This window comes from Dipodomys spectabilis, unplaced genomic scaffold (genome assembly GCF_019054845.1).
Source record: "Dipodomys spectabilis isolate Male_0828 unplaced genomic scaffold, ASM1905484v1 ptg000208l, whole genome shotgun sequence".
Classification (NCBI taxonomy): domain Eukaryota; kingdom Metazoa; phylum Chordata; class Mammalia; order Rodentia; family Heteromyidae; genus Dipodomys; species Dipodomys spectabilis.
In genome coordinates this window covers 264797-292469 of record NW_024870885.1, presented here as the reverse complement: position 1 = coordinate 292469, position 27673 = coordinate 264797, and the positions used below count along the sequence as shown (strand labels likewise).

At 54.3% G+C, this 27673-nt stretch overlaps 2 protein-coding genes across 3 annotated transcripts; one reads left to right on the top strand and one right to left on the bottom strand.

The window, feature by feature from the left end:
* On the top strand, positions 1–27334 carry Wdr45b (WD repeat domain 45B). The gene is made up of 10 exons (XM_042696573.1): positions 1–145; positions 13708–13782; positions 17447–17548; positions 20502–20589; positions 20869–20963; positions 22554–22744; positions 23980–24065; positions 24968–25069; positions 25985–26106; positions 26318–27334. The coding sequence occupies exons 1-10, from the start codon at positions 79–81 to the stop codon at positions 26422–26424; spliced, it is 1035 nt and encodes a 344-aa protein (XP_042552507.1). The 5' UTR covers positions 1–78; the 3' UTR covers positions 26425–27334.
* LOC122122407 (endogenous retrovirus group K member 5 Gag polyprotein-like) lies at positions 6585–10071 on the bottom strand. Of its 2 annotated transcripts, XM_042696570.1 has the most exons (3): positions 8351–10071; positions 8192–8272; positions 6585–7511 (listed from the first exon to the last, which is right to left on the bottom strand). In XM_042696570.1, exons 1-2 carry the CDS (start codon positions 9789–9791, stop codon positions 8268–8270), a joined length of 1446 nt encoding a protein of 481 aa, XP_042552504.1. In that variant the 5' UTR covers positions 9792–10071; the 3' UTR covers positions 6585–7511; positions 8192–8267. The 2 variants fall into 2 exon arrangements, with proteins under 2 accessions (XP_042552504.1, XP_042552503.1); XM_042696569.1 differs by having other exon boundaries at positions 8192–10071.
* Positions 27335–27673: the final 339 nt, after the last annotated feature.

Genomic DNA, 27673 nt, shown 5'->3' with positions numbered 1-27673 from the left:
GGCCCGCACGGACCCCGGCCTGAGCGGCATGCGGCGCTGAGGAGCGGCGGACCCGCGCAGCGGCCCCCGCGCGGCGCCATGAACCTCCTGCCCTGCAACCCGCACGGCAACGGGCTGCTGTACGCGGGCTTCAACCAGGACCACGGTGAGGCCCCGCCGCGCCCGCCGCGCCCGCCCCCGCCGGGCGTCCGCAGGCCCCGCCGCCCCCGCCGGGCCGCGTCCGCTCCGGCCGCCGCTCTCCGCAGGCCCCGCCGCCCCGCCGCGCCTCGCCGCGCCCGCCCCCGCCCCCGCCGGGCCGCGTCCGCTCCGGCCGCCGCTCTCCGCCGCCCCCCGCCCCCGCCGGGCCGCGTCCGCTCCGGCCGCCGCTCTCCGCAGGCCCCGCCGCCCCTCGCCCCCGCCGGGCCGCGTCCGCTCCGGCCGCCGCTCTCCGCAGGCCCCGGCGGGCCCGGCCTCCTTCCTCGGGGCCGCCTCGGAGGCGGGGGCCCGGGCAGGAAACGGAATAATGGCGCTTGTGCGGGCCGCGCCCGGCCCTCCGCGGCTCGGCGTCCCGAGCAGCGACCCTCGGTCCGGCCGCGGCGGGGCTCCGGGCGGGCGGGCGGGGTCTCTCCGGCCGCCACCGCCCGCCCGCCCGGCCGGCCCTCCCGCCCTCCCGCGGAGGGGCTGGGACGGGAAAACGCGCCTCAGACGCAGCGCGCCGCACCGACGCCGCGCCGGGCAAGGCTGGCGTGGGTGCCGGGCCCAGCTTCGGGACGGCCGCGAGCACGCGGCAGCGAGCGGATCCGCCGAACCCCAGAGGCGAAGCCTTCGCCGGACTGCGGGCAGACTCGCTGGGGTCGGAGGTCTTGGGGTGCGCAGTGAGACTCAAGGGTGCTCAGCGGAGGTCAGAGGTCTTGGATTGGGCAGTGAGACTCAAGGGTGCTCAGCGGAGGTCAGAGGTCTTGGATTGGGCAGTGAGACTCAAGGGTGCTCAGCGGAGGTCAGAGGTCTTGGATTGGGCAGTGAGACTCAAGGGTGCTCAGCTGAGGTCAGAGGTCTTGGATTGGGCTGGTAGACTCAAGGGTGCTCAGCTGAGGTCAGAGGTCTTGGATTGGGCAGTGAGACTCAAGGGTGCTCAGCGGAGGTCAGAGGTCTTGGATTGGGCTGGTAGACTCAAGGGTGCTCAGCTGAGGTCAGAGGTCTTGGATTGGGCAGTGAGACTCAAGGGTGCTCAGCTGAGGTGAGAGGTCTTGGATTGGGCAGTGAGACTCAAGGGTGCTCAGCTGAGGTCAGAGGTCTTGGATTGGGCAGTGAGACTCAAGGGTGCTCAGCTGAGGTGAGAGGTCTTGGATTGGGCAGTGAGACTCAAGGGTGCTCAGCTGAGGTCAGAGGTCTTGGATTGGGCTGGTAGACTCAAGGGTGCTCAGCTGAGGTCAGAGGTCTTGGATTGGGCAGTGAGACTCAAGGGTGCTCAGCTGAGGTCAGAGGTCTTGGATTGGGCTGGTAGACTCAAGGGTGCTCAGCTGAGGTCAGAGGTCTTGGATTGGGCAGTGAGACTCAAGGGTGCTCAGCTGAGGTCAGAGGTCTTGGATTGGGCAGTGAGACTCAAGGGTGCTCAGCTGAGGTCAGAGGTCTTGGATTGGGCAGTGAGACTCAAATGTGCTCAGCTGAGGTCAGAGGTCTTGGATTGGGCAGTGAGACTCAAGGGTGCTCAGCTGAGGTCAGAGGTCTTGGATTGGGCAGTGAGACTCAAGGGTGCTCAGCTGAGGTCAGAGGTCTTGGATTGGGAGTTAGACTCATGCTTTTTCTGGCCTGGTCCTCCAAGGAGCATATTGCCCGGGAGCAGGTTGGCATGCTCAAAGAGGGAAACCATGGGATGCATCAGCAATAGTGGAGTGTGGACCTGGGAATGCAGTCCTGGCCGGCTGTGCCCTCCTGGCCTGGCCTTGCCCTTCCTAGTGCTGAAATCACAGATGATTCTCACTGCTGGGCAAAATCAAAATAAGGTGGTCCGAGTTGGGACTTTGTGCAGGAAGGTGAATTTCTGGTATTGGTAGTGTTTGAAATTTGAACACTCAGTTTTCATGAACAGAAGATGAGTGAATTGTTTTTCAGTAGACTTTGATAATGCCTTTCATAGACTTAAAGATACTCAATTTCTTTCTTTTTTTGGGGGGGGGGGGGTCGGTCGTGGGGTTTGAACTCTGGGCCTGGGCGCTGTCCCTTTGCTCTTCAGCTCAAGGTGAGCTCGCTACCACTTGAGCCTCAGAGCCACTTCCGGTTTTCTGGTGGTTTATTGAAGATAAAGAGTCTCACAGACTTTCCTATCTGGGCTGGCTTTGAACTGTGATCCTCAGATCTCAGCCTTTTTTTTTTTTTTTGGCTAGTCGTGAGGCCTGAACTCTGGGCCTGGGTGCTGTCTCTCAGCTCTTCAACGCAAGGTGAGCACTCTACCACTTGGGCCACAGCGCCACTTCCAGCTTTTTCTGCTTATGTGGTGCTGAGGAATTGAACCCAGGGCCTCATGCGTACAAGGCAAGCACTCTACCACTGAGCCACCTTCCCAGCCCAGATCTCAGCCTCTTGAGTAGCTAGGATTACAGGCATGGGCCACTGGTGCCCAACCACACAAATTTTTTTTTCTTTTTTTTGGGTCCGGTGGTGGGGCCTGAACTTGGGGCCTCAGCTCTTCAGCTCAAGGCTAGCGCTCTACCACTTGAGCCACAGCACCACTTCCAGCTTTTTCTGCTTATGTGGTGCTGAGGAATGGAACCCAGGGCCTCATGCATGCAAGGCAAGCACTCTACCACAGAGCCACCTTCCCAGCCCCTCAGATCTGACTTTTAAAACCACATTTGCCTGTAATTTAAAATTGTTCATGCTTTTGGCTTGCCTTTTCCCAAATATAATTTGTACTGCAATCGCACAGTCCAAAGCGTTGATAAGTGCACTCAGCGGAAAGGTCCGCTGAGATGGGATGCAGAAATGTTCTGGATGTGGACTGGCTGGAGCTGCCGGGAGCCAGCTCTGAGGCTGTCTGGTGGTGGTCTGCAGCCCAGTGCCCTTGCCGGGCACGCCTCAGTGAGGTGCATACCGCCGCAGCCTTTGGGCCCAGGGTTTCTGGGGGGAAAGTTTTTTTTTGTTTTTGTTTTTGGTCAGTCGTGGGGCCTGAACTCTGGGCCTGGGCGCTGTCCCTCAGCTCTTCAGCTCAAGGCAAACACTCTACCACTTAAGCCACAGTGCCACTTCCAGTTTTTTGGTGGTCATTGAAGAGTCTCATGGACTTTCCTGCCTGGGCTGGCTTTCAACCGTGATCCTTGTTAGGTTTTTAAAAGAGGTGGCCGAGTAAGAACTGCACCACGCACGTGGTATTCAGGTAAGGGGTAGGTTTATTCAGTAGACCTGCTGGGACCAGGCAAGGTTGGCACTCCACGCGGCTGGCAAAAGGAAAAAAAAAAGGGCGGTCTGGCCGCGGTTTAGGCCTTATATAGGGTAGGGGGTGGGGAAGGGTGTGTCCAGGTAAAGGGAAGTGGGATCAGGTGGGAGAAAGGTGTGGCCACATCAGGTTAAGATGTGACCTCAGCGGATGCGGATGTGACCTCTTCCAGGTATCCCAGTTGCCTAGGTAACGCAGGTACTGGGTGAGGTCTGTTCGCCGTCCAGGAATGGACCTTACATTCCAGCCTTTTGATAATTATGAAAAAGGGCGAAGACTCTCTCTGGCTACTTCCTGCTGGCAAAGGGCGTCGTAGGGGTAAAAGGCTGGGATGTGGTCCATGCTGGGAGAAGGCAGCAGGCTGCAGCTGTCACTTGGGTGTTGAGTCCTTCGATGAAGTTTGGAGGAGGCAAGTCTCTTGGACGAAGTCTGGAGAAGTTTTATGAGGCATTGACGGAAACCTGAACAAATAGGAACTCTGACAATTTTTTTTTTTTTTTTTTAAAACCTAGAATGGCTAGCCTTTGAGAGGGAACCTAGAGGGGGGTCCCCGGGACCCAGCCTGCGTCGCACTCTTCAGGGCACAAGCCAAAAAGTTGTAGAGTCAGTCTGGTGAGTGAAGGAGAGCTTACCAGGCAGAAGCGGCGTCCCGACTTCCCCCAGAGCCCTCTAGAGAGAAATGGCCAAGCCCCCAAAGCCAAGCGTCCTCGGCTTCAGAGGTGACCAGCCTTTCAGCTAAAGGCCGTAGGAGCTCTCTGGCGTGGCGCCACGTCTGGACAGAGACTGAGCAACAGAGAGCCGTAGAGTAGTTTCACTCACCAGAGTAGAGAAGTGGTGTGGACGTGGATGTGAAGGCCAGAAATGGTATCGGTGAAAAATCTCGCATAGTGTCAAGGCAGTTCAGTTCACAAAAAGGGGTGGTTAGGAAATTAGCTGATGAAAAGAACACCATGCACTATTCAGGCAGGAAAAGAAGTTAATTTGACTGAACTGTTGCCCCCACCCAGCATGGTGGAGAAGCATGGCTGAAAAAGGAAAGGGGGGGGGAGGAAGAGGGGTGACCTAGTAGAAGGTGACTGCTTCCAGGTCTGCCAGTTCCATGATGTCTGCAAGAAGCGAGTCTCTTAGATGAAGTCTGGAGGAAGTCTTCTCAGGCAGGGGGCTGAACAAAGATGAAAAGCAAATATATTACTGGAAAGAAAAGATTGGATGTCCATGGCTTGGAGGTGTCCTAAGGGATGAGATAGTGAGGTCTTTGGGGAGGAGAGCAGTTAGCTCAGTTTTACTCACCCGGATCTTCAGGGATGCGAGACAGCCTTACCTTGGTAGGCCCGAGGGGGGAACAGGTGTACCTGGAGGTCAGGGTTGGTATAGAAGGGGCAGGAACAGGAGCCCTTTTTATTCTTGACAGGTGAATCCACTGGGGCTGTCCATTGAGCTTGACTGCGGTGGGGGTTGTCAGCAGAACCTGGTGAGGGCCTGTCCACTTAGGGTGTAAACCAGATGGATTAAGGGTCTTGAGAAACACTTGATCACCAGGCAAAATTGGGGGAGTGGGAAAGGGGCCTTGATGAGGCTGAGGGAGACACTGGTCAGCATGTTGGCGCAGCATGTGCCTAAGAAAGGTTAGGACGGGAAGGTAGTCTATTAGTGGAGTCTTGGCATTGTCAGTAGGGAAATTACCTAGGAGAAAAGGTCTTCCATACATTAACTCAAAGGGGCTGAGGAAAGTAGGGCTGCGGGGAGAAACACGTAAGCGGGTGAGCGCCAGGGGTAACAGTTCTGGCCAGGATTTCTGGAGCTCTAGAGAAAGTTTAGTAAGTTGTGTTTTGAGGAGCGCATTAGCTCTTTCAACCTTTCCAGAAGACTGAGGTCTATAAGGAATGTGAAGATTCCACTGGATGTTTAGAGAGGATGCCACCTGTTGGGTCACTTTGGAGATGAAAGCAGGTCCATTGTCAGACTGAAGTGACCTGGGTAAGCCAAACCTAGGAATAATTTCTTTAATAAGGACAGAGGCAACAGTGTCAGCAGTCTCCAACGTTGTGGGATAGGCTTCAATCCATCCTGAAAAGGTATCAACCATAGTTAGAAGGTATTTCAGCCGCTTACATCTGGGCATGTGAGTGAAGTCTATCTGCCAGTCTTCCCCTGGGGTATGTCCCCGTGCTTGGTGTGTGGGGAATGCAGCTGGTCGGAGACCACCCTGTGAGGAGGTAAGAGAACATGTGGGGCAGGCTTGGGTAATAGCCTTTAGTCGAGTAGTTAGGCTAGGGCAATGGATTAAAGGTTTAAGAAGGTGGGAGAGAGGCTTGTATCCAATGTGCAGCGCCTGGTGAACCTGGGAAAGAAAGCTGTCTGCTTGTGCCTCGGGAAGAACAACTCGTCCTTCCAGGGACCACCATCCCTGTGCTTCCTGGGAGGCTCCCTGGTGCGTAAGTTCCTCGAGCTCCTGTGGGGTATAAGAGGGTTGAATTGAAGGCAATACCAGTAGCAAGGGAGCTGGAAGTTGTCCCTGGAGTTGTCTCTGGGCTGCTAGCTTTGCCTCCCGGTCTGCTTTTGAATTGCCGACTGTAATGGCATCCAATCCTGTCTGGTGTCCTCTGCAGTGGATGACCGCTACCTGCTGGGGAAGGGAAGCAGCTTCTAATAGTTTAAGAATAAGTGAGGCATTAGTAATGGGAGTCCCTTTGGTGGTCAGGAAGCCACGCTCCTTCCAGATTGCTGCATGAGAATGGAGAATATGATAGGCATATTTTGAGTCTGTATAAATATTAATCTTCCGACCCTTTGCTAGAATTAAGGCCCTAGTTAAAGCTATAAGTTCTGCCTTTTGTGAGGTAGTGCTAGGGGGCAGAGGGCTGCTTTCAAGAATGGTAGAGTTATTAACGATGGCATAGCCTGCAACTCGGCTTCCTGAAGAGGTAGATATGGAACTGCCATCGATGTACCAGGTGTCTTCTGGGTCAGGAAGAGGACTTTCCGAGATACCTGTAAAATGGGGTGTGAATTCCTCCAAGGTCTCTGTACAGGAATGGGAAGGAGGGTTAGAATTGGATGGAAGCAAGGTAGCTGGATTGAGCGGGGAGCAGCTTTCCAGTGAAAAGTCAGGGTTTTGAATAAAAGTAACATGAAGCAGCTGTAGGTGGGAAGGGGAAAGGGAAGACAGGGATTTATGAGACAAAAGGTCCTTTAGTCTGTGGGGAGAGCGAATGGTAGTGGGTTGGCCAAAAGTGAGTTTTGTGCTCTCCTGTGCTAAGGTGGCTGCTGCTGCCAAAGCTCGAAGACATGCTGGCCAGCCTTTTACCGTTGGGTCTAGCTGTTTTGAGAGGTAGGCCACAGGTCTAAAGGAGGGGCCTGACATTTGTCCAAGAACCCCAAGGCCAATTCCCCACTTCTCAGTGACATAGAGTATAAAGGGTTCCTTGAGGTTGGGTAGAGCCAGTGCTGGAGCCCGAAGAAGCGCTTGCTTCAGAACTTTAAATGGGGTGTCAATGGGCTTTGTGGGGTCTGGTGGCTCCAATAGGGAACCTTTGGATGCCTCATAAAGAGGTTTGGCCAATGTGGCAAAACCGGGTATCCAAATACGAAGGAAGCCTGCAAGTCCCAGGAAAGACAGAATGTCCTCCTTGGTCTGTGGGACAGAGAGAGACTCAATGTAGGCTTTTCTATCAAGAGTAATTCTTCTCTCTGTAGGAGTTATGGACAAACCCAAGTATGTTACCTCTGACTTCGCTATCTGGGCCTTTGAAGGAGAGACTCTATATCCTTTTGTCAACAGGAAGTTGAGGAGGTCAGCTGTATGTTGGCGAGCCGACTCAAAGGAAGGGCTGCAAAGCAAAAGATCATCCACATACTGGAGAACAATGCTAGGAGACACCTGAAGAGAGAGGAGATCCTTTGCTAAAGCCTGTCCAAAGAAATGGGGACTGTCTCGGAACCCTTGAGGGAGGACCGTCCAGGTCAGCTGTTGTGCCCTTGAAGTGTCTGGGTCCACCCAAGTAAAAGCAAAGAAATCTTGGCAGTCGGGATGCAGGGGGATTGTGAAGAATGCATCCTTGAGGTCCAGCACTGAGAAGTGGGTGGTACCAGGAGGTATCTGTGAAAGGAGGGTATATGGGTTAGGCACAACAGGATGAATGGGAAGGACTGCAGCATTAATAGTGCGCAGGTCCTGGACTAGGCGGTAGGTCCCATCAGGTTTAACTACTGGCAGGATAGGGGTGTTAAAGGGGGAGTTAGTGGGTCTGAGAAGTCCTTGTTTAATAAGGCGAAGGATGATGGGTTTTAAACCTTGCCTGTGCCTAAGGGAAATGGGGTATTGGGAAGTACCAGGAAAATGGGTAGGGTTTTTAAGTTTAATCAGGACAGGAGTATGGTGTCTAGCCATAGTAGGAGTGGAAGTATCCCAGATAAGAGGGTTGACAAGATCTGGAGGTAAAGGGAAAGGATCTAGTTGGGAAGTTACAGGTGGAGGTTCATCTAAAGATAAAAGTAGAACAGGTGTAGGCTGTTTGGGGATATGGAATGAAAGGGAGACTTGAAATTTAGAGAGCAAGTCCCTTCCTAGGAGTGGGGTAGGACAGTGAGGTAGGATTAGGAAGGAGTGTGAAAAGGGAAAGTCTTCTATTTTACATGATACTGGTCCTGTAGTTGGGGGACAGGTAGGTAGGCCATCTACACCCACCACCGAGATCTGGGAGGGAAAAGTCTTGCCTGTATATTGACATAGCACCGAGTAAGTCGCTCCCGTATCCAAGAGAAAAGATATTAACTTACCGGCTACATAGAAACACACCCTGGGCTCCGTCATTGTGATGGTCTGGTTGTTGGGAGCAGGTGGCCCTGGGCACCTTCATTCTGTAGCCAAGCAGAAAATCTCCGACCTGTCTGGCTCCGCCTGCCTGGGTGGGCGGGGTGGGGGAGGGGCTGGCCTACCTTGTGGAGGTGAGGAGGGGCAATCGACTCCCCAATGTCCTTGCTGCCCACACCTTGGGCAGGGTCCAGGTGGAGGTCGTGGTGAGGGACAGAATTTCGCCCAGTGGCCCTCTTGCCCACACTTGAAGCATGCTCCAGGTGGTGTATGTTGGGTGCCTCTCCTCAGAGGAGGCCGGATGGCAGCAGCCAGGATTTGATAGTTCTCCCTCTCACGGGCAGTCTTATCGGCAATCTCCTGTTCCTCTCGATTATTGAAAACTTTAAATGCCATACTCACCAGATCTCGTTGAGGGGTCTGAGGACCGTTCTCAGCCTTTTTTAACTTTTTCCTAATATCAGGGGCTGATTGGGCAATAAAATGCGTATTGAGAACCACCTTAGCCTCTGGTGACTCTGGGTCCAGCCTTGTATAGCGCTGGAGCGCTACTGTAAGGCGCTCAAGAAATTCTGCCGGGTTTTCATTGGGCCTTTGAGTAATGTGGTTTAATTTGTCATAATTAACAGGGAGATAGGCTGCCTTTTGAAGGCCAGCCACTAAGCAAGTTATCATCCTATTTCTGCTTTCCCGCCCAGGAGCATTATGTTGATAATTCCAATTGGGCTCTTCCCTAGGCACAGCTGTTGCTCCCACTGGAAAGTTAATATCTAGGCGGTGAGCTTCATCGGCATGTGCCTGGGCTGCAGTCCACACCCTTTCTTTTTCCTCAGCAGTAAGGGTAGAGGATAGTATTAGATATATGTCCTGCCAAGTAAGGTCATAGGTCTGAGCCAGGTTCTTAAACTGCTTAACATAATTATTAGAATCTTGGGCATAAGATCCCAGCCTCTTCTCAATCTGAGCAATATCAAACATTGAGAATGGCGCATGCACCCTAATTACACCTTCAGCCCCTGCCACCTCTCGCAAAGGGCACATGGGGTCTGGTGGAGGTTGTGTGCCACCAGTGCGAGACCGGGTGTGAGCTGCAGGGGGGGAAGAGAGAGAGGGTGAAGGAGAGGAGAGTGAAGAAGGTGGGGAAGGCACCAGATGCTCAGCAGGAAGAGGGGCAGAGTCAAAAAGAGGGTCAGCCACATCAGGCTCCGGATGGGGCCCTGCGCTATCAGAGCTGGGTTCTCCACGTGCCAGGAGGAGTGGAAAGGCCGGGCATGATTGGCATAGGGCAGGGTTGTCCCGGAGAGCAAAGAATGGCTGAATATGAATGACCTCAGACCATTTACCATTACGACGGCAAAAATCGTCTAAATCTCTGAGAATGACGTAGTCAAAAGTCCCGTCTTTGGGCCATCGAGAACGATTATCCAGTTGGTACTGTGGCCAAACTTGAGTGCAATAATAAATCAGTTGTTTCTTGTTGATGCAGTCAATAGACAAGACATCCAGGGAACGCAGGAGGCATTTCAATGGAGTTTCCTCCTTTGGGCGTGACTTACAACAACCCATTGGAAATGTAAAAGAGAAAAACTTAAGAGGAAAATTTAGTGAGTGAAGGAGGGCTTACTGAATGGAAGCGGTGTCCCAACTTACCACCGAGCCCTCTAGAGAGAAGTGACGAGCAACCAGAGTCAAGTAAAGGCCTAGTAGGTTCTCCGGCGTGGTATCTGGAAAGAGACTGAACGACAGAGAACCCTTAGAGAGTAGGTCACTCACCAAAATGTAGAAGTGTGGAGGAAGATGCAGAGGCCAGCAATAGAATTGATGCACTGTGTCCGCAGCAGATAGACGGGTTCATAAAAGGCCGTCAGAACTGTGGGTATTCCTCAGAGCAAAAAGGGGAAAACAAACAAAAAACGAAAAAAAAGAAAAGAAAAGGAAAAAAAACAGAGAGGAATCCAGCTATCCTGACTTTAAGCCCTTTATCCGAGTCACGGCACCATTTATGTTAGGTTTTTAAAAGAGGTGGCCGAGTAAGAACTGCACCACGCACGTGGTATTCAGGTAAGGGGTAGGTTTATTCAGTAGACCTGCTGGGACCAGGCAAGGTTGGCACTCCACGCGGCTGGCAAAAGGAAAAAAAAAAGGGCGGTCTGGCCGCGGTTTAGGCCTTATATAGGGTAGGGGGTGGGGAAGGGTGTGTCCAGGTAAAGGGAAGTGGGATCAGGTGGGAGAAAGGTGTGGCCACATCAGGTTAAGATGTGACCTCAGCGGATGCGGATGTGACCTCTTCCAGGTATCCCAGTTGCCTAGGTAACGCAGGTACTGGGTGAGGTCTGTTCGCCGTCCAGGAATGGACCTTACAATCCTCAGATCTCAGCCTCCTGAGTGGCTAGGATGACAGGCGTGAGCCACCAGCATCCTGCAGAAAAAAAGTTTTTGTTGGGATGGCAAGAGTAAAAGCATACACCCTCAGAGTGTGCTTTTATTCCCTCCAGCCCTCAGTTTTGTGTTTTATCTCCTATCGAAGTGTACTTGTGAGTTCAGGTTGATGTGTTTTCCAAACTGCAGCTACCTCTTGCCAACACCAGCTTCAGGTGCTCGGCCACCCTGAGCACCTTGGTGCCTGCCTCGAGTCTGACCTCCCCTGTAGGCTAGTGTTGCCTGCTTTGTATTTTTGTGCTTATTTCTGGCTTGGGCTGTTTTATGGTGCTGAGGGCGGAGGGCGTGCTGGGCAAGCATTCTGCTACTGTTTTGGCTTGCGTCTTTATGTGTTTCCCCCCATCTCATTGAGTGTGGTTATAGACACTGCTCCTTTGTGAGATCCATGGATGGTATTTTTGTTTCCCATGTGTATGGTAGTACTGCTTGATTACCCTGGAGCACCCGGTGATGAGCATGAGTTTGAAATTCTTCAGGATTAACAGCTGCCATACACAGTGCAGCTCCTTCTGCATGCCCTCCATAGCAGCCCCCAGTTCCCAGGTCTCCCCTCCATAGCAGCAGCGCCCAGTTCCCAGGTCTCCCTTCCATACTAGCAGCAGCGCCCAGTTCCCAGGTCTCCACCTGGGATAGCTGCCGTGGTCCTCGCTGTGGCTGATGGATAGTAGGCTCATTGTGCTATTACTACAGATTTGATTGCTGAAGATCCTGTGTTACTGACCATATCTTGTATGGCCTCTATTTTTGTTTGTTGTTGAGCTGTTTGTTGCCTTTTGCTTGTGGGTTTATGGGTTTATATATACTTTTAAATCTTTGGCTAGATATATAGACTTAAAACTTGAAAATGTAATAGTTAAGAGAGAGAATATGGGCCAGGCGCTGTTGGCTCACTCCTGTCATCCTAGCTACTCTGGCGGCTGAGATCTGAGGATTGCCGTTGTAAGTCAGCCGGGGTAGGAAAGTCCGTGAGACTCTTATCTCCAATAAACCACCAGAAAGCTGGAAGTGGCACTGTGGCTCAAGTGGTAGAGCGCTCACCTTGAGCTGAAGAGCTGAGGGACAGCACCCAGGCCCAGAGTTCAGGCCCCAGGACCAACAAAAAAACAAAAACCAAAAAGTAGTCTCCATACATGAAGACAGCTGCCAGTGGTGTTTGGGTCTTCGGATGTCTGTCTTATGTGACTTGAACAAACTGGACACAGACTCATCATCCTCCAAAACAGGAGAGGTGGGACAAAGCCAGCAGGTGCATCCACCCTAATGTCTGCTTCACAGTCATTGTGAGGAACCAAATTTGCATCATGGGAAGGTTTGCCCTGTGCCAGATGCTTGGGGCAGCCTTGGAAAAAAAGCGTAAAACTCCATCTCAAAAATGCCAGGCTGGAGGCGAGGCTCAAGGGTCCCATGGCAGAGCACCAGCCGTGAACAAGCAAAAACTGAACGAGAGTGTGAGATCCTGGGTTCAAACGCTGTTACTGACGGAGCAGGGAGGGAAGAGAGGGTGGAGGGAGCAGAGATTTGATGGTGTGTGCGTGCCCGTCTTGGGCCTGTCCCTGAGCTTTCCTGTTGTAGGCTAATACTCTATCGCTTGAACTGGACTTTTGGCAGTTAATTGGAGATGAAGAGTCTCACAAGGTTTCTTGCCTGGACTGGCTTTGAACTGTGACCTCAGCCTCCGGAGTAGCTAAGATTAAAGGTGTGAGCCACCAGCAACCAGCTGAATTTTTGATTTTTGTTCTATTTTCATGTGAACAATAACTGGGCGTGGTATTTAAAGGGGCTTAATGAGGTGGATGCTGTGGCTTATGCCTGTAACCCTCCTCAGGAGGCTGAGATCTGAGGATCATGGCTCAAAGCATCCTGGGCAGAAAAGTCCACAAGACTCTCATCTCCAGTAAACTACTCAGAAAAAGCCAGAGATGGCGCTGTGGCTCAAGTGGTAGAGCTACAGCTTTGAGTATAAAGAGGCTCAGAGATGGCACCCAGGCCCTGAACAGCCCCAGGACTGGGGTGTGGGTGCAGGGGGGAAGGGGGTAGGGATTAGTGAGGATGGAAAGTGTGACCAAATGGTAGAGTCCTGTTGATCAGCCCTGAGTTCAAGCCCCAGTACCCCCAAGAAAGAAAAAAAGCATAAGTAAAATAGAAAATACAAATAAGGAAGGTTAGTCTTGTGTCACTCAGGTCACAGAGTCCAGCACCACATTAGTTTGAAACTTGGGTGTTTTCTCAGTTCTTAGCAGTACCTTATTGGACCGCTAAGAGCCTGAGTGTGAACTGGAGGCAGTGCCCTGGGTCACACTAACCACATGACCACGTGTGTGTGTGAGGCTTGAGGTCTTGGGAGCCTCATCCCTTTCCCAGCTTCCCATCCCAGGGTCCTAGGATGGCCCTCTCTCCCAGCACCCTGTCTGTCCCCTGGGCTGGCCTGTTCCATGGACCACGGTCACCTGCTTTTTGCCTGTCCTCCATCGGACATGTATTTTCTTCCTTTTTTTTTTTTTTGTCAGTCGTGAGGCTTGAACCCTGGGCCTGGGCGCTATCTCTCAGCTCTTCAGCTCAAGGCGAGCGCTCTACTACTTAGGTACAGCGCCACTTCCGGTTTTCTGGTGGTTTATTGGAGATAGGAGTCTCACGGTCTCTCCTGCCCGGGCTGGCTTTGAACCGGGATCCTCATATCTCAGCCTCCTGAGGAGTTAGGATTACAGGCGTGAGCTGCCAGTGCCCGGCGCGGCATGTATTTTCTTGTTGAATGGCCTGATGCGGTACCTGCCGTGTCTCCTGGGGTTCGGGGAGTGCCCAGTGGCAGTGGCTCTGAGGAGCTCAGAACCTTTCGCTGGAGTTCAGTGGCAGGGGGAAATCTTAGTCTGCATGCCGAGCAGTCGGAACGTGTCTTGAGGACCCACAACTTGCCAAATAGCATGTCTGAAGCAAAGTAGCTGGAGTGCAGTGGCATCCTGTCTGCAAAGGGCTTGTAGTCTGTGTCGGTTTCTTTGGACCTTGCTTTTGCCCAGTAACTTGTCTCTCTCCATACTCTGTGAATTAGGGTGCTTTGCGTGTGGGATGGAGAATGGATTCCGAGTCTATAACACCGATCCACTCAAGGAGAAAGAGAAACAAGGTAAGCAGTGATGGCCATTTTCTGCATCTCACTGTCCAGTCCCAGAGTCTAGAGCTGGCCAGGAGGTGGCTCTATGCCTGTAACTCTCCTCAGGAGGCTGAGATCTGAGGATCATGGCTCAAAAACAAAGCATCCCAGGCAGAAAAGTCCACAAGACTCTCATGGTGGACTGGACTAGGGCTCCACCTGCCGACTCTGTCTCTCCAGTCTTCTCCCGAATCTTCACTCCTTGCCAGTTCTTTTTCTTCTTTTTTTTTTTTTATCGGTCGTGGGGCCTGAACTCTGGGTCTGGGCGCTGTCCCTCAGCTCTTCAGCTCAAGGCGAGCGCTTTACCACTTGAGCCACAGCGCCACTTCTGGCCTTTTCTGCTTATGTGGTGCTGAGGAATGGAACCCAGGGCCGCATGCATGCAAGGCAAGCACGCTACCACTGAGCCACCTTCCCAGCCCCATGAAATAAAATTTTAAAGCTGGAATATGTACACTGGTAAATAAAATAATTGTATTACTTTTCCTATTTTATCAGGGAACAGATGAGCATTTAGAGGGGTGCTAGAATTGTAGAGTGCAGGATTGTTTGGTTTGTCTTTTTCTTACATGTTTGGCAGTTCTCTCTTTCTGCTGGGGTGGTCATGCGCTGCTGCTGAGTGAATAGATCTCAGCTAAATGAGCAATATCCTTTGTCTCTGTAGTTTAAGTTGTTAAGTTTCTAGTTCTAGAGCTGTTTGTCTGTAAGAAGCAGGTGTCGGGAGTGCCTGGTGTGCCGCTAAGTGGGCCTACAGCAGAGACTTTGAGAAACACTTCTGAAGCCCAGACTGTATAGCACTTCATGATAGAAGAAACAGCCTAACCTGGTGCCAACCAGCTCTGCCATTTACCTGGTTGCTGTGTGATCCTGGGAAGGTTCCTCAGATTCTCTGGGACTCAACTTTTGTGTAAAGTGAAGACGATGAACAATGCTTCTTGTATAAAGTTGCTCTAAAAATGAGTAGGTTGGCCAGGTGCTCGTGACTCACTCCTGTAATCCTAGCAGCTTAGAGGCTGAGATCTCAGGATGGAGGTTCACACCAGCTTGAGAAAAGTCTGTGAGACTCTTATCTCCAGTTAGCTACTAGAAAACTAGAAGTGGCGTTGTGGCTCAAAATGGTAGAATGTAAGCCTTGAGTGAAAAGCTCAGGGACAGTGCCCAAGCCCTGAATCCAAGCCCCACGACAGAACAAGAAAAAAAGGAGGGGGGTGGGTTGGAAGGAATAAAGCCTGTAATTAGTGCTTGTCACTTGCACACAAGCTTACGTGTGCACCAGCTTTATCACAACACTGTTCACAGTTCCATCTTTATAGCCATCCCCGTGCACATTGTCATGGTCACAGTCTCACCATTACAGCCATCCCCATGCACACCAGCACAGATCACACAGTCTGATCATTACAGCCATCCCCGTGCACACCAGCACAGATCACACAGTCTGATCATTACAGCCATCCCCATGCACAGCAGCACAGATCACAGTCTCACCATTACAGCCATCCCCGTGCACACCAGCACAGATCACAGTCTCACCATTACAGCCATCCCCATGCACACCAGCACAGATCACAGTCTCACCATTACAGCCATCCCCATGCACACCAGCACAGATCACACAGTCTGATCATTACAGCCATCCCCATGCACACCAGCACAGATCACAGTCTGATCATTACAGCCATCCCCATGCACACCAGCACAGATCAGTCTCATCATTACAGCCATCCCCATGCACACCAGCACAGATCACACAGTCTGATCATTACAGCCATCCCCATGCACAGCAGCACAGATCACAGTCTCACCATTACAGCCATCCCCATGCACACCAGCACAGATCACAGTCTGATCATTACAGCCATCCCCATGCACACCAGCACAGATCACAGTCTGATCATTACAGCCATCCCCATGCACACCAGCACAGATCAGTCTCATCATTACAGCCATCCCCATGCACACCAGCACAGATCACACAGTCTGATCATTACAGCCATCCCCATGCACACCAGCACAGATCACAGTCTCACCATTACAGCCATCCCCATGCACACCAGCACAGATCACAGTCTGATCATTACAGCCATCCCCATGCACACCAGCACAGATCACAGTCTGATCATTACAGCCATCCCCATGCACACCAGCACAGATCACACAGTCTGATCATTACAGCCATCCCCATGCACACCAGCACAGATCACAGTCTGATCATTACAGCCATCCCCATGCACACCAGCACAGATCACAGTCTGATCATTACAGCCATCCCCATGCACACCAGCACAGATCACAGTCTGATCATTACAGCCATCCCCATGCACAGCAGCACAGATCACAGTCTCACCATTACAGCCATCCCCATGCACACCAGCACAGATCACAGTCTCACCTAATATTACAGCCATCCCCATGCACACCAGCACAGATCACACAGTCTGATCATTACAGCCATCCCCATGCACACCAGCACAGATCACAGTCTGATCATTACAGCCACCCCCGTGCACACCAGCACAGATCACAGTCTGATCATTACAGCCATCCCCATGCACACCAGCACAGATCAGTCTCATCATTACAGCCATCCCCATGCACACCAGCACAGATCACACAGTCTGATCATTACAGCCATCCCCATGCACACCAGCACAGATCACAGTCTGATCATTACAGCCACCCCCATGCACACCAGCACAGATCACAGTCTCACCATTACAGCCATCCCCATGCACACCAGCACAGATCACAGTCTGATCATTACAGCCATCCCCATGCACACCAGCACAGATCACACAGTCTGATCATTACAGCCATCCCCATGCACACCAGCACAGATCACAGTCTCACCATTACAGCCATCCCCATGCACACCAGCACAGATCAGTCTCATCATTACAGCCATCCCCATGCACACCAGCACAGATCACAGTCTGATCATTACAGCCACCCCCGTGCACACCAGCACAGATCACAGTCTCATCATTACAGCCATCCCATGCACACCAGCACAGATCACAGTCTGATCATTACAGCCACCCCCGTGCACACCAGCACTGGTCAACAGTTACACTGCTACTGCCATCCCCGATGCACACCTGCACGGGTCATAGTCTCACTGTTACACATTGCCTATGCACAGGGATTGCAGTCTGTGATCCAGCATATACCTCAAAACTGTAGAGCACTATAGGTTTTTTTAAACTGTTTTGTCTTGTTCTTATAGTCTTGTGATAAGAGTTAGCTTAACATTTAAGCACTGGTGGCTCACACCTGCAATCCTAGCTACTCAGGAGGCTAAGATCTGAGGATCATGGTTCAAAGCCAGCTCATGCAGGAAAGTCTGTGAGACTCTCACCTCCAGTTAACCACCAGAATTCCAGAAGTGGTGCTGTGGCTCAAGTGGTAGAGCTGAGGGACAGCGCCCAGGCCCTGCATTGACGCCTCGTACTGGCACCAACAAAGAAGAGTGGCATGCTAGGACCGATTGAACAGGGTGCATTGCGTGCACACATGGCCGTGTGACACCAAATGCCCTCGTAAAACTATCTGAAGACAATAGCTTAGACGGCTTAAAGGGTGAGGTGCTTAATGTTACATGTCTTCATATTGACACGCTTTCTTAAACTCATTTCAGAGTTTCTGGAAGGAGGAGTCGGCCATGTGGAGATGTTGTTTCGCTGCAACTATTTAGCTTTAGTTGGTGGTGGGAAAAAGCCGAAATACCCTCCCAACAAAGGTAAGGTAGTGCTGCCCTTCTGGCCTGGCCACGTGGAGGCGAGTTCTGAGCTTACCGCCACATTCTCTGCAGTAGCCCCAGGCCACGTGGGAGCCTCTAGTCACCGTGGGGCGGAGGGTGAGGGGAAAGGAGCGTCTGACTGGATGTGGAGCGTTGAACATCTTCTCTTGGTAAAGGAGGGCTTGCTGAACTGCGGTTGGCTGTCATAGATGTCACAGACTAAAGCTTCCTGGGAAGACACGGCAGTGTGCAGGCCATGGAGAGAGCCGATGGGCTCTGGGTGTGAGCACTGTGTGTGTGTATGCGTGCATGCATGCATGAGCGTTGTAGCTGAGATGGGTGGAGAGCTGCCAGGCAGCTCCCTTGCCTGCAAAGTACTTAAGCTAGCACTTACCTGAATGAGGAAGAGGCCGAGTGAGGTAGGGCACACAGAAAATGTCACCCCTACTTGGGAAGGAGGGGAATAGTGGGGCGGGCAGGGGCAGGTTCACGTTCCAGGAGAGAGAGGCGTTGTGTGTGCACTAGGGAAGCGTCAGTATAAAAGCAGTGCATATCCAGAAGCAACACATGGGTGTGAGGAGCTGGGGCATCTGTGCGGCAGTGCCGCCGGCGCCCTGAGGACTGGGCAGCCAGCACTGGCAGGTTCCAGGGTGGGTTGGTAGGGGGAGAGGAACGGAAGGGAGTAGAAAGGGAAGTACGAACAGATTTCACTGTTAAATGTATTTCCGTGAGTCCCTGGGTCACACACCTGGCCCAGGCTGAATTCTCAGTGTCGTTGGTGGGCTGGCCCCTGACAGCCACCTCTGTTTTTGTTGTAGTGTCCACCAGGAGCAGTGAATGGGAGGGGATTGTGAGTTTCTGCTTGGCCTGTAGGTAGTTGTTCCGCCTCCTAGGTGCATGCTTGTCTGTGTCGGCAGCGTAAAGCTGTGTAGCGAGACCGGCCAGGCGCCCTGGGGGGACAGAGGGCCCGCCGGGGCCTGTGGGAATGCTTGGGAGGCACAATACTGCTGATGATTGACTCGGACCAGGAGCAGTCCGACCACCAAGGAGGAGAGGGAGATTGTGAGCAGCAGGTGGCTAGCCCCTGTCCACACGCAGGGGAACTGTTTTTCACTGTCGAGTCTCGCTTACCTGTAAAATCTCACACAAAACTTAAATTTTCTCATGGTGACAGTGGTGGCAGTTCCTACCAGTGTAGTTTCATCTACAGGGGACGCAAGTAGGATGCCGGAAGTGAAAAACAAAAACTGAAAAAGTACCACACGACATTGAGAATGAATGGCGCGTAGGCTTGCTGGCTGTAGCTGTGAGGTCCTTGGAGGAGCACCACCAGTGAGCGAAAGCAAGCACCTGGTGCCGAGCTCTAATTCCAGTCTCAAGCCAGAAAGTCGTTCTGCAGAAAATATGATTGGATGTGGGTGAGAAAGGACTGGGAAAGAAGATAAGATTAAGGGCTGGGAAGGTGGCTCAGTGGTAGAGCTCTTGCCTTGCATGCCTGAGGCCCTGAGTTCCATTCCTCAGCACCACATAAGCAAAAAGAAAAAAGCCGGAAGTGGCGCTGTGGCTCAAGTGGTAGAGCGCTAGCCTTGAGCTGAAGAGCTGAGGGACAGCGCCCAGACCCAGAGTTCAGGCCCCACGACTGGACCCCCCCCCCCCAAAAAAAAGAAGATAAGATTTAAGACAAACATGAGAAGTCAAAAACAAATCAAAACAACAATAAAGATAAAAGATAAACTCTACTGGGCACTGATGGCTCACGTCTGTAATCCTAGCTACTCAGGAGGCTGAGATCTGGCTTTGGCAGTAAAGTCTGAGACTCTTAACCTCCCAATAAACTCATAAGAAAAAGCCAGAAGTAGAACTGTGGCTCCAAGTGGTAGAGTGCTGTCCTTGAGCACAAAGAGGCCCCAAGTTCAAGCCCCACCACCACCACCAACAAAATAGATAAACTTGTAGCTGTGCGCTGGTGGCTAACGCCTGTAATCTTAGCTACTCAGGAGGCCAAGATCTGAGGATCACGGTCAAAGCCAGCCCAGGCAGGAAAGTCTGTGAGACTCTTATCTCCAATAAACCACTAGAAAACTGGAAGTGGCGCTGTGGCTCAAGCGGTAGAGTGCTCGCCTGGAGCTGAAGGACAGCGCCCAGGCTGAGTTTAAGCCCCGTGACCGACAAAAAAAAGCAAAGTAAGATAAAAAAGATAAACTTGTTAGCGTGAGCTTTTGTGTCCATATAAATGTATAGATGAGTGTGTGTGTGTACACATATACACACAGGGGTGTAAGAGGCTGTGTACCTGGAGGTCTGGCCGGCCTGTGTGGAGACCTGATCTGCCCTGCAGTTAACCCAACACATGGAGTAGGGATGTTGGGATGCGTGCTCCAGCGTGGGGGGCATGCCTCAGGTCCCGGGCTCCCTTGGTGCCCCGCCCCACAGTGTGAATGACCCGGTCAGGGACCACACGGCCTCCCAGCGTCCACGCTTCCGGTGTTACACCTGCCTCTGATTTCACCAACACTCACCTTCCACGCTGGAGTAGACCTAGCTGGCCTAGAACTTGCCTTCTGCCTGTTTTAGCCTCCTGGGGACTGGGCCCTGCTCCACTGTGCATGGCCCTTTAAATAGAGCTGTTGTCTCTAGTTCTGGCGCATTTGGTGTTGCAGTCCGTCTTGTTTTTGACTCAGGGTAGAGGGGAGAGGGACTCTTTGCTTGAGCTAACCAGGCAAAGATGGGCTAGCAGATTAAGATGCACAGGTCTGCGAGTAAGGCAGGTTGGTGGCCTGAGACCTTGGCTGGTTTGTGTGTGCCGAGCGGGGAGGAAAGGGAGACTAGGAGCACCGCCTGAGGGAGGGTGTGAGCATCGGCCCTGGCCATTCCCGGGGATAACCGCGGGCGCGCGGTCCGGGCCGCCCCCACGGCGGCTGCCGGGGCGTGAGCGTGCTGCTGTGCGTTTCAGTGATGATCTGGGACGACCTGAAGAAGAAGACTGTCATCGAGATCGAGTTCTCCACGGAGGTCAAGGCGGTCAAGCTGCGGAGAGACAGGTGGGCCGGCGCCTTCCTCAGCTCTGGGGGAGGAGCGGTGTGGGGATGACCTGTGCACACGGGAGCCTGGGGAGCTCAGGGCTGGGGCGCCCGCCTGCCCCAGGGCCTACCCGAAGAGCACCGCCTCACCCGCCCCCAGCCTCCACGCGTGGAGAGCCCGTGCTGGAGGAGGAGGGCGGGCTGTGAGTGGTGGCCTCAGTGTCTCCAAGCGTGACAAGAGGTCACAAAACGTGCCTTTCCCGTTTGAAGGGGGAAAACCAACCACATTTTTCTTTTCAGAATCGTGGTGGTGTTGGACTCCATGATTAAGGTGTTCACGTTCACACACAACCCTCATCAGCTGCATGTCTTTGAGACCTGCTACAACCCTAAAGGTGAGGGCTGGAGGGGGAGCTCTGGGTGAGGGTCCTGTCCCAGGGTGTGGGGGCAGCCGCGGCCTGGCCGCTGTGGTGCGCTGAGCCCAGCCCGGCCCTGTCCTGCCGCTGTGGTGAGCTGAGCCCAGCCCGGCCCTGCCGCTGTGGTGAGCTGAGCCCAGCCCGGCCCTGCCGCTGTGGTGTGCTGAGCCCAGCCCGGCCCTGCCGCTGTGGTGCGCTGGGCCCAGCCCGGCCCTGCCGCTGTGGTGCGCTGGGCCCAGCCCGGCCCTGCCGCTGTGGTGCGCTGAGCCCAGCCCGGCCCTGCCCTGCCACTGTGGTGCACTGAGCCCTCGCCCGGCCCTGCCGCTGTGGTGTGCTGAGCCCAGCCCGGCCCTGCCGCTGTGGTGCGCTGAGCCCTCGCCCGGCCCTGCCGCTGTGGTGCGCTGAGCCCAGCCCGGCCCTGCCGCTGTGGTGCGCTGAGCCCGGCCCGGCCCTGCCGCTGTGGTGCGCTGAGCCCAGCCCGGCCCTGCCGCTGTGGTGCGCTGAGCCCGGCCCTGCCGCTGTGGTGCGCTGAGCCCAGCCCGGCCCTGCCGCTGTGGTGCACTGGGCCCTCGCCCGGCCCTGCCCTGCCACTGTGGTGCACTGAGCCCTCGCCCGGCCCTGCCGCTGTGGTGAGCTGAGCCCAGCCCGGCCCTGCCGCTGTGGTGCACGGGGCCCTCGCCCGGCCCTGCCGCTGTGGTGCACTGAGCCCTCGCCCGGCCCTGCTGCTGTGGTGCACGGGGCCCTCGCCCGGCCCTGCTGCTGTGGTGCACGGGGCCCTCGCCCGGCCCTGCCGCTGTGGTGAGCTGAGCCCAGCCCGGCCCTGCCGCTGTGGTGCACGGGGCCCTCGCCCGGCCCTGCCGCTGTGGTGCACTGAGCCCTCGCCCGGCCCTGCTGCTGTGGTGCACGGGGCCCTCGCCCGGCCCTGCTGCTGTGGTGCACGGGGCCCTCGCCCGGCCCTGCTGCTGTGGTGCACGGGGCCCTCGCCCGGCCCTCCCACAGCCTTGCCCTCCCACAGAGCAGGTTCTCCTGTACACACCACAGGTGCCCACAGTTTCTTCTCTTTCCTAACTTGCTTGTTCGTTACCATCACAGCTCTTTTCCCCACCGCTACGGGGCAGGAGCTGAGGAGCGTGAGGGTCAAGTTTTGGCTTCCTTCAGTCTTAGTTTTTGTGCCTGGCTTTGTCCGCTGTCGGCTGAGGATTAGCTCTGACTTCATTGACACAGTGAGCTAGGTGCACGGCCAGGGACAAGGCCGGGTGGAGTCTTAGTGACGTGCACCTGTGCCTTCATTTCTAAGTATTTGAGGGGTTTTTATGCTGTTTGTTGCCTGTGGAGTAGTTTACTTTTTAGCATTGACTGCAGTCCCAGCAGCAGTGAACTGTCTGGCAATTACAAGGAAAGAGTCCCCAATACCATTTCCCATCATACCATTTCCCATCAGCGTGTCTTTGACTTGGGGGTTCTGGGTTGTGGCTGCCACTCTGCTTGTGGACTAGAGGACAGAGTATGTTTGGGTTGTGAGGCTTGGAAGCCTTGCCGTTGTCAGCTCTGGTGGGTTTGTCTCCCCAGGCCTCTGCGTCCTGTGTCCCAACAGTAACAACTCCCTCCTGGCCTTCCCGGGCACCCACACGGGCCACGTGCAGCTGGTGGACCTGGCCAGTACGGAGAAGCCGCCCGTGGACATCCCCGCACACGAGGGCGTGCTCAGCTGTATCGCTCTCAGCCTGCAGGGCACCAGGATCGCAACGGCCTCGGACAAGGTGAGACCCGCCGTGGAGCTGGCCGCCCAGGCCGCTCCCGCCCGCACGCCAGGCTTGCGCTAAGACAGCCTGGTGTGGGGTTTCTGTGAATCCAGTAGTGGAGGCCGGGGCCAGGCGGATGGCAAGTTCATAACCAGCCTGGGAGCCTGGGCGATATAGTGAGACCCTATCTCAAAATAAGATAAAAATGGGCTGGGAAGGCGGCTCAGTGGTAGAGCGCTTGCCTCGCATGCATGAGGCCCTGGGGTCGATTCCTCAGCACCACATAAGCAGGAAAAAAAAGCCAGAAGTGTGCTGTGGTTCAAGTGGTAGAGCGCTGGCCTTGAGCTGAAGATATGAGGAACAGCGCCCAGGCCCAGAGTTCAGGCCCACGACCAGACCCCTCCCCCCCCTCCCAAAAAAAAAAGAGAGAAAATAAGATAAACACAAGAAGAAAGAAGCCTGCAGTTCACACCCAGGTCCTCCCTGCGGTTTCTTGGCAGAAGCCTCTAAGCCACTCAGAACTGCGTGGTGTGTCTCAGTATGTGCTGCTGCACTGCGGAGCAGTGCTCCTGGCTGAATTTCCACCACCTTACATTTAAAATACTGGCACTATTTTCCTGCAGGTTGCGTGATATGAAAAAGTTGCTTTTAAAAAGGTTTACCTATGACTTTTTTTACTTTCATTAGCCTGACTTTATACATTTCCAAAGACAGTTTATGCTTTTTACTTTAATTTTTTTAAGAATGCAAGCCTGGTATCAGAAAGCAACACACTTTAGTGGGGTGATACCTCACGCACGCGAGCGTGTCTGCCGCCCTGGCGTGCTGGGTGTGCCCGGCACCTCTGCCTCCCCTGGCTCTGGGCCGGTGCTGGGCCGTGGCTGTGGTGTGAACCGCACTTTTGCCCCTCCACTGGACACGGCTGTGTCTGGAGGCTGCTTTTGTCTCTAGGATTCCATGTGCCCTCATCATAACTCAGGTGAAATTTCCTAGACTGGAGAAACGGCACCAGCCTGGGCCTGAGGTTGTTCGGGACTTGGCCAGGGCGTCAGCTGCCGGGATCTCGGAAGGCCTTCCTGTATGGTCTCCTGAGCCGTACTGGCCCCTGCCCTGTGCTCTGGGTGGCTGCGTGGGCAGACCAGGGACATGTGGGAGGTTGGGAGGTTGGGCAGGTGGGTTTGTGAATGCATGAATATTTCAGGAACGGTGACATGTCAGTTGTTGATAATGAAACACTTCGCTGTTTTTCAAAGGGGACCCTTATAAGAATATTTGATACTTCATCAGGGCATTTAATCCAGGAGCTACGAAGAGGATCTCAAGCAGCTAATATCTACTGGTAAGGAGGCCAGTGACTGCCCTGGAGAGCAGCCCGTGAGAGGCTCACGTGGCAGCAGGCAGGTCTTGATTGTTACTGACTCCACCTTTAATTATGGAGGACACACTCAGATACACAGCGTGGTCGCTCTGCGCCCTGAGACGGCGCAGCGTCCTCACCTCCTGTGTCTGACTCTTCCTGGGTTTTTTTCTGAGAAGTTAGGATTACAGGCGTGAGCCACCAGCGCCCGGCTCTTTTGATTTTGGACCTCCCCTGTTGATTGTCGCATCCCAGGAGTCCCTCGGGGCAGGCCGCCCCTGGGGGTCTGCAAGGTCCTTGGGTGCTCCGCCGGCTAGTGCCGGCACCTAGGGGCAGCCTGAGCCTCTCAGTGGGCATGGGGTCTCGAGTCCCCCACCCCAGGTGGCACCCTGGGGTGTCTGGAGACAGCTGAGACTATGCTCTGCCTCTTGGGCTTTTCCTTCTCTTTGTACCATGAAGAATATGTTGGATATCAAAGAGCAGGTCCTTAAAACTGAGTTCTTAGTCAGGCACCCGTGGCTCAGGCCTGTAATCCTAGCTGCTCGTGAGGCTGAGATCTGTGGATTGTGGTTCAAAGCCAGCCCTGGCAGGAAAGTCCATGAGAGTCTTATCTCCAATAAACCACCAGAAAACCGGAAGTGGCGCTGTGGCTCAAGTGGTAGAGTGCCAGCCTTGAGCTGAAGAGCTGAGGGGCAGCGCCCAGGTCCAGGGTTCAAGACACATCAGTGACAGAAAAACCCAAAACCTGTGTTGTTGAAGCTGGAGTGCTGAGGCCTCCGCAGCCGGCAGGGCAGCGCCCGTCTGGTCTCGGCGCGTCGGGTCTCGGCGCGTCGGGTCTCGGCGCGTCGGGTCTCGGCGCGGGCCTGAGTCTGTTTCCTTGGCAGCATCAACTTCAATCAGGACGCGTCGCTCATCTGCGTGTCCAGTGACCACGGCACCGTGCACATCTTCGCAGCCGAAGACCCAAAAAGGAATAAGCAGTCAAGGCAAGTGTCAGGAATGCTGCGGGCTGGCGGCGCTGCTGCTCGCGTGGACGCCTCTCACCTGTCCTTTGTTTGGGTTCGGAAGCAAGTGTGACGGTGCTGTAGAGGAGGCCTGCTGGCCCAGCACCGACTGACAGAAACCCTTGCTGTCCACTGCTGGTCTCCCCGTGCTGACGCTGTCTGTCAGGTGCTGTGAGCCTGGTCCCCCTGTGCTAATGTTGTCAGGTGCTGTGGAACCTGGTTCCCTTGTGTTAATGTTGTCAGGTGCTGTGGAGCCTGGTCCCCCTGTGCTAACGCTGTCTGTCTGGTGCTGTGGAACCTGGTCCCCCTGTGCTAATGCTGTAAGGTGCTGTGGAACTTGGTCCCCCTGTGCTAATGCTGTCAGGTGCTGTGAGCCTGGTACTCCACGCTAATGCTGTCAGGTGCTGTGGAGCACCACAGCAGTTCTTTCTGGAATGCTGGTGGAGAGACATTTCCTGGAACTGGGCACACTAACCACAATCTCATTTAAAAACATTTCTAAGGACGTCGAGGTTTTATGTAAGTAATAAAAGCTTTTTTAGCCGGGCACCAGTGGCTCACACCTGTAATCCTAACTTCTCAGGAGGCTGAGATCTGAGGATTGTGGTTCAAAGCCAGCCCAGGCAGGAAAGTCCATGACACTCTTACCTCCAATAAACAATCAGAAAAACCAAAGTGGCGCTGTGGCTCAAGTGGTAGAGTGCTCGCCTTGAGCTGAAGAGCTGAGAGACAGCGCCCAGGCCCAGAGTTCAGGCCCCATGACTGACAAAAAGAAAAAAAGAAAAAAAAATTTAGAACTAAAAGCATCAAGTTTAAAGCCTTGGTGTTTCCGGTGGTTTCTGAGTTTAAGCGTCTGTCTGCCTTTGTAAGCCCCACCCCTCTCTTGTGTCCCCACAGCCTGGCGTCAGCCAGCTTCCTTCCCAAGTACTTCAGCTCCAAGTGGAGTTTCTCCAAGTTCCAGGTCCCCTCCGGCTCTCCGTGCATCTGTGCCTTTGGAACGGAGCCCAATGCAGTCATTGGTGAGTGGTCCCCTGGGGGAGGGGGGCGAGGCGGGCGAGCTTCGGCTCTGCCGCCTTCCCAGGAGAAGCGCCCCCTTACTGCCCCGGCGTGCGTCGGGCTGCTCTGTGCTCAGGGTCCTGGAGGCCGTTTGCTTGCATAGCGTGGGGAGACCTGGGTGCTCTTAACTTCGTGGAAGAGGGCCGTGGTGACATGCTCTCCCCTCTGTCCCAGCGATCTGCGCCGATGGCAGCTACTACAAGTTCCTGTTCAGTCCCAAGGGCGAGTGTGCGCGGGATGTGTGTGCACAGTTCCTGGAGATGACGGACGACAGGCTGTGATGCCCGTGGCCGCGCTCCGGGTGCCCGCGGGCTCCTGGGACCGCGTCCTGAGGCCCTGCGTGGCTGTCCTTCCAGAGCCGGGCTTACGGCTCCCACATTAAAGAGGATCACCGGCCCAGCTCCGCAGACGCTGCCCTGTCATTCAGCTCTGGCATTGGCGTTGGTGTTCCCGCTGCTCCCTCATGCCTGCCCAGAGCAGCCGTGATGGCAGAAGCTTGTGTCTGCAGCAGCTCCATCATTGCCCCCGAGCCCGCGGTGACGTGCAGGTGGGCATGTCAGCCGATGCAGCCTGGGCCTGCTGCACAGAGACGCAGCCGGCCGTTGCGAGCACCAGCACCACGGCCCCTGGGCCCAGCGTGGCGCCCCACGAGCCCTGGTCCTCGACCGACCGGGCTGGCTCTCCTGGTTAGACTGGGTTCAAAGGGAGTTTTCCGGTACAGACAGGGGACAAGTCAGAGGGGTCGGAGAAGGCGGTGGGTAGTTTGGGGCCCTGCCCTGCAGTGTCCACTGCCGTCTGCCTGTCACTGGGAGCGGTGGCAGCCGCTGCCCACTCCCAAGCCCCCTCCCCCTGGCATCTGGAGGAAAACTGAACACTACCCTGAACGGGAGACATGGCCGCACTGGTGTGGGTACAGGACCTGCGTGGTGGTGCCACCGAGCTGTGCATTAATTGTCTTGAGTCCTTTCCAGGAAGCCCGGTTTTAGTTTTGAGTTCATGTTGCAGACATTTAAACTCCACCCGACGTCGAGTTCCCGACCTGCCGGTGTCTTCACTGTGATGTAATCAGCTTTGTGTGTGGATTCCATGTCACGTATGCATGCTGCCTCCATGTGTATTTAATCATGAAACTTAATTTTTGCACACTTATTTGTACTGTTCTTTTCAATAAAAGTGACTAATTTTGTTGTACTCTGTACCAGAGGCAAGCAGAGCCGGGCCTGGGAAGCCAGGTGCCCCCTTTCCTGCTGAGGGGCTGGGATGTGGATCCAGGACGTCCGGCCTGTGCCTGGCCTTGCATGCTCTTGGCTGGACTGGCCTCTGAGAATGAGGGGAAGGCTGTAGGAGAGCAGGGCTCACAGGGAACTGCTCACTGTTAGGGGTGGGCAGGGAGCAAGGCCCTGCACAACTCTACACATTTTTACAGTTTCTAGTTTGCAGTTTTCCTGAACATAGTCTAGTGTATCAAGTTACAGCCCTGCCCTCGGGTGCAGAGCTGTTGAGCCGCCCTGTGCCCGGCCCGGGCCAGGC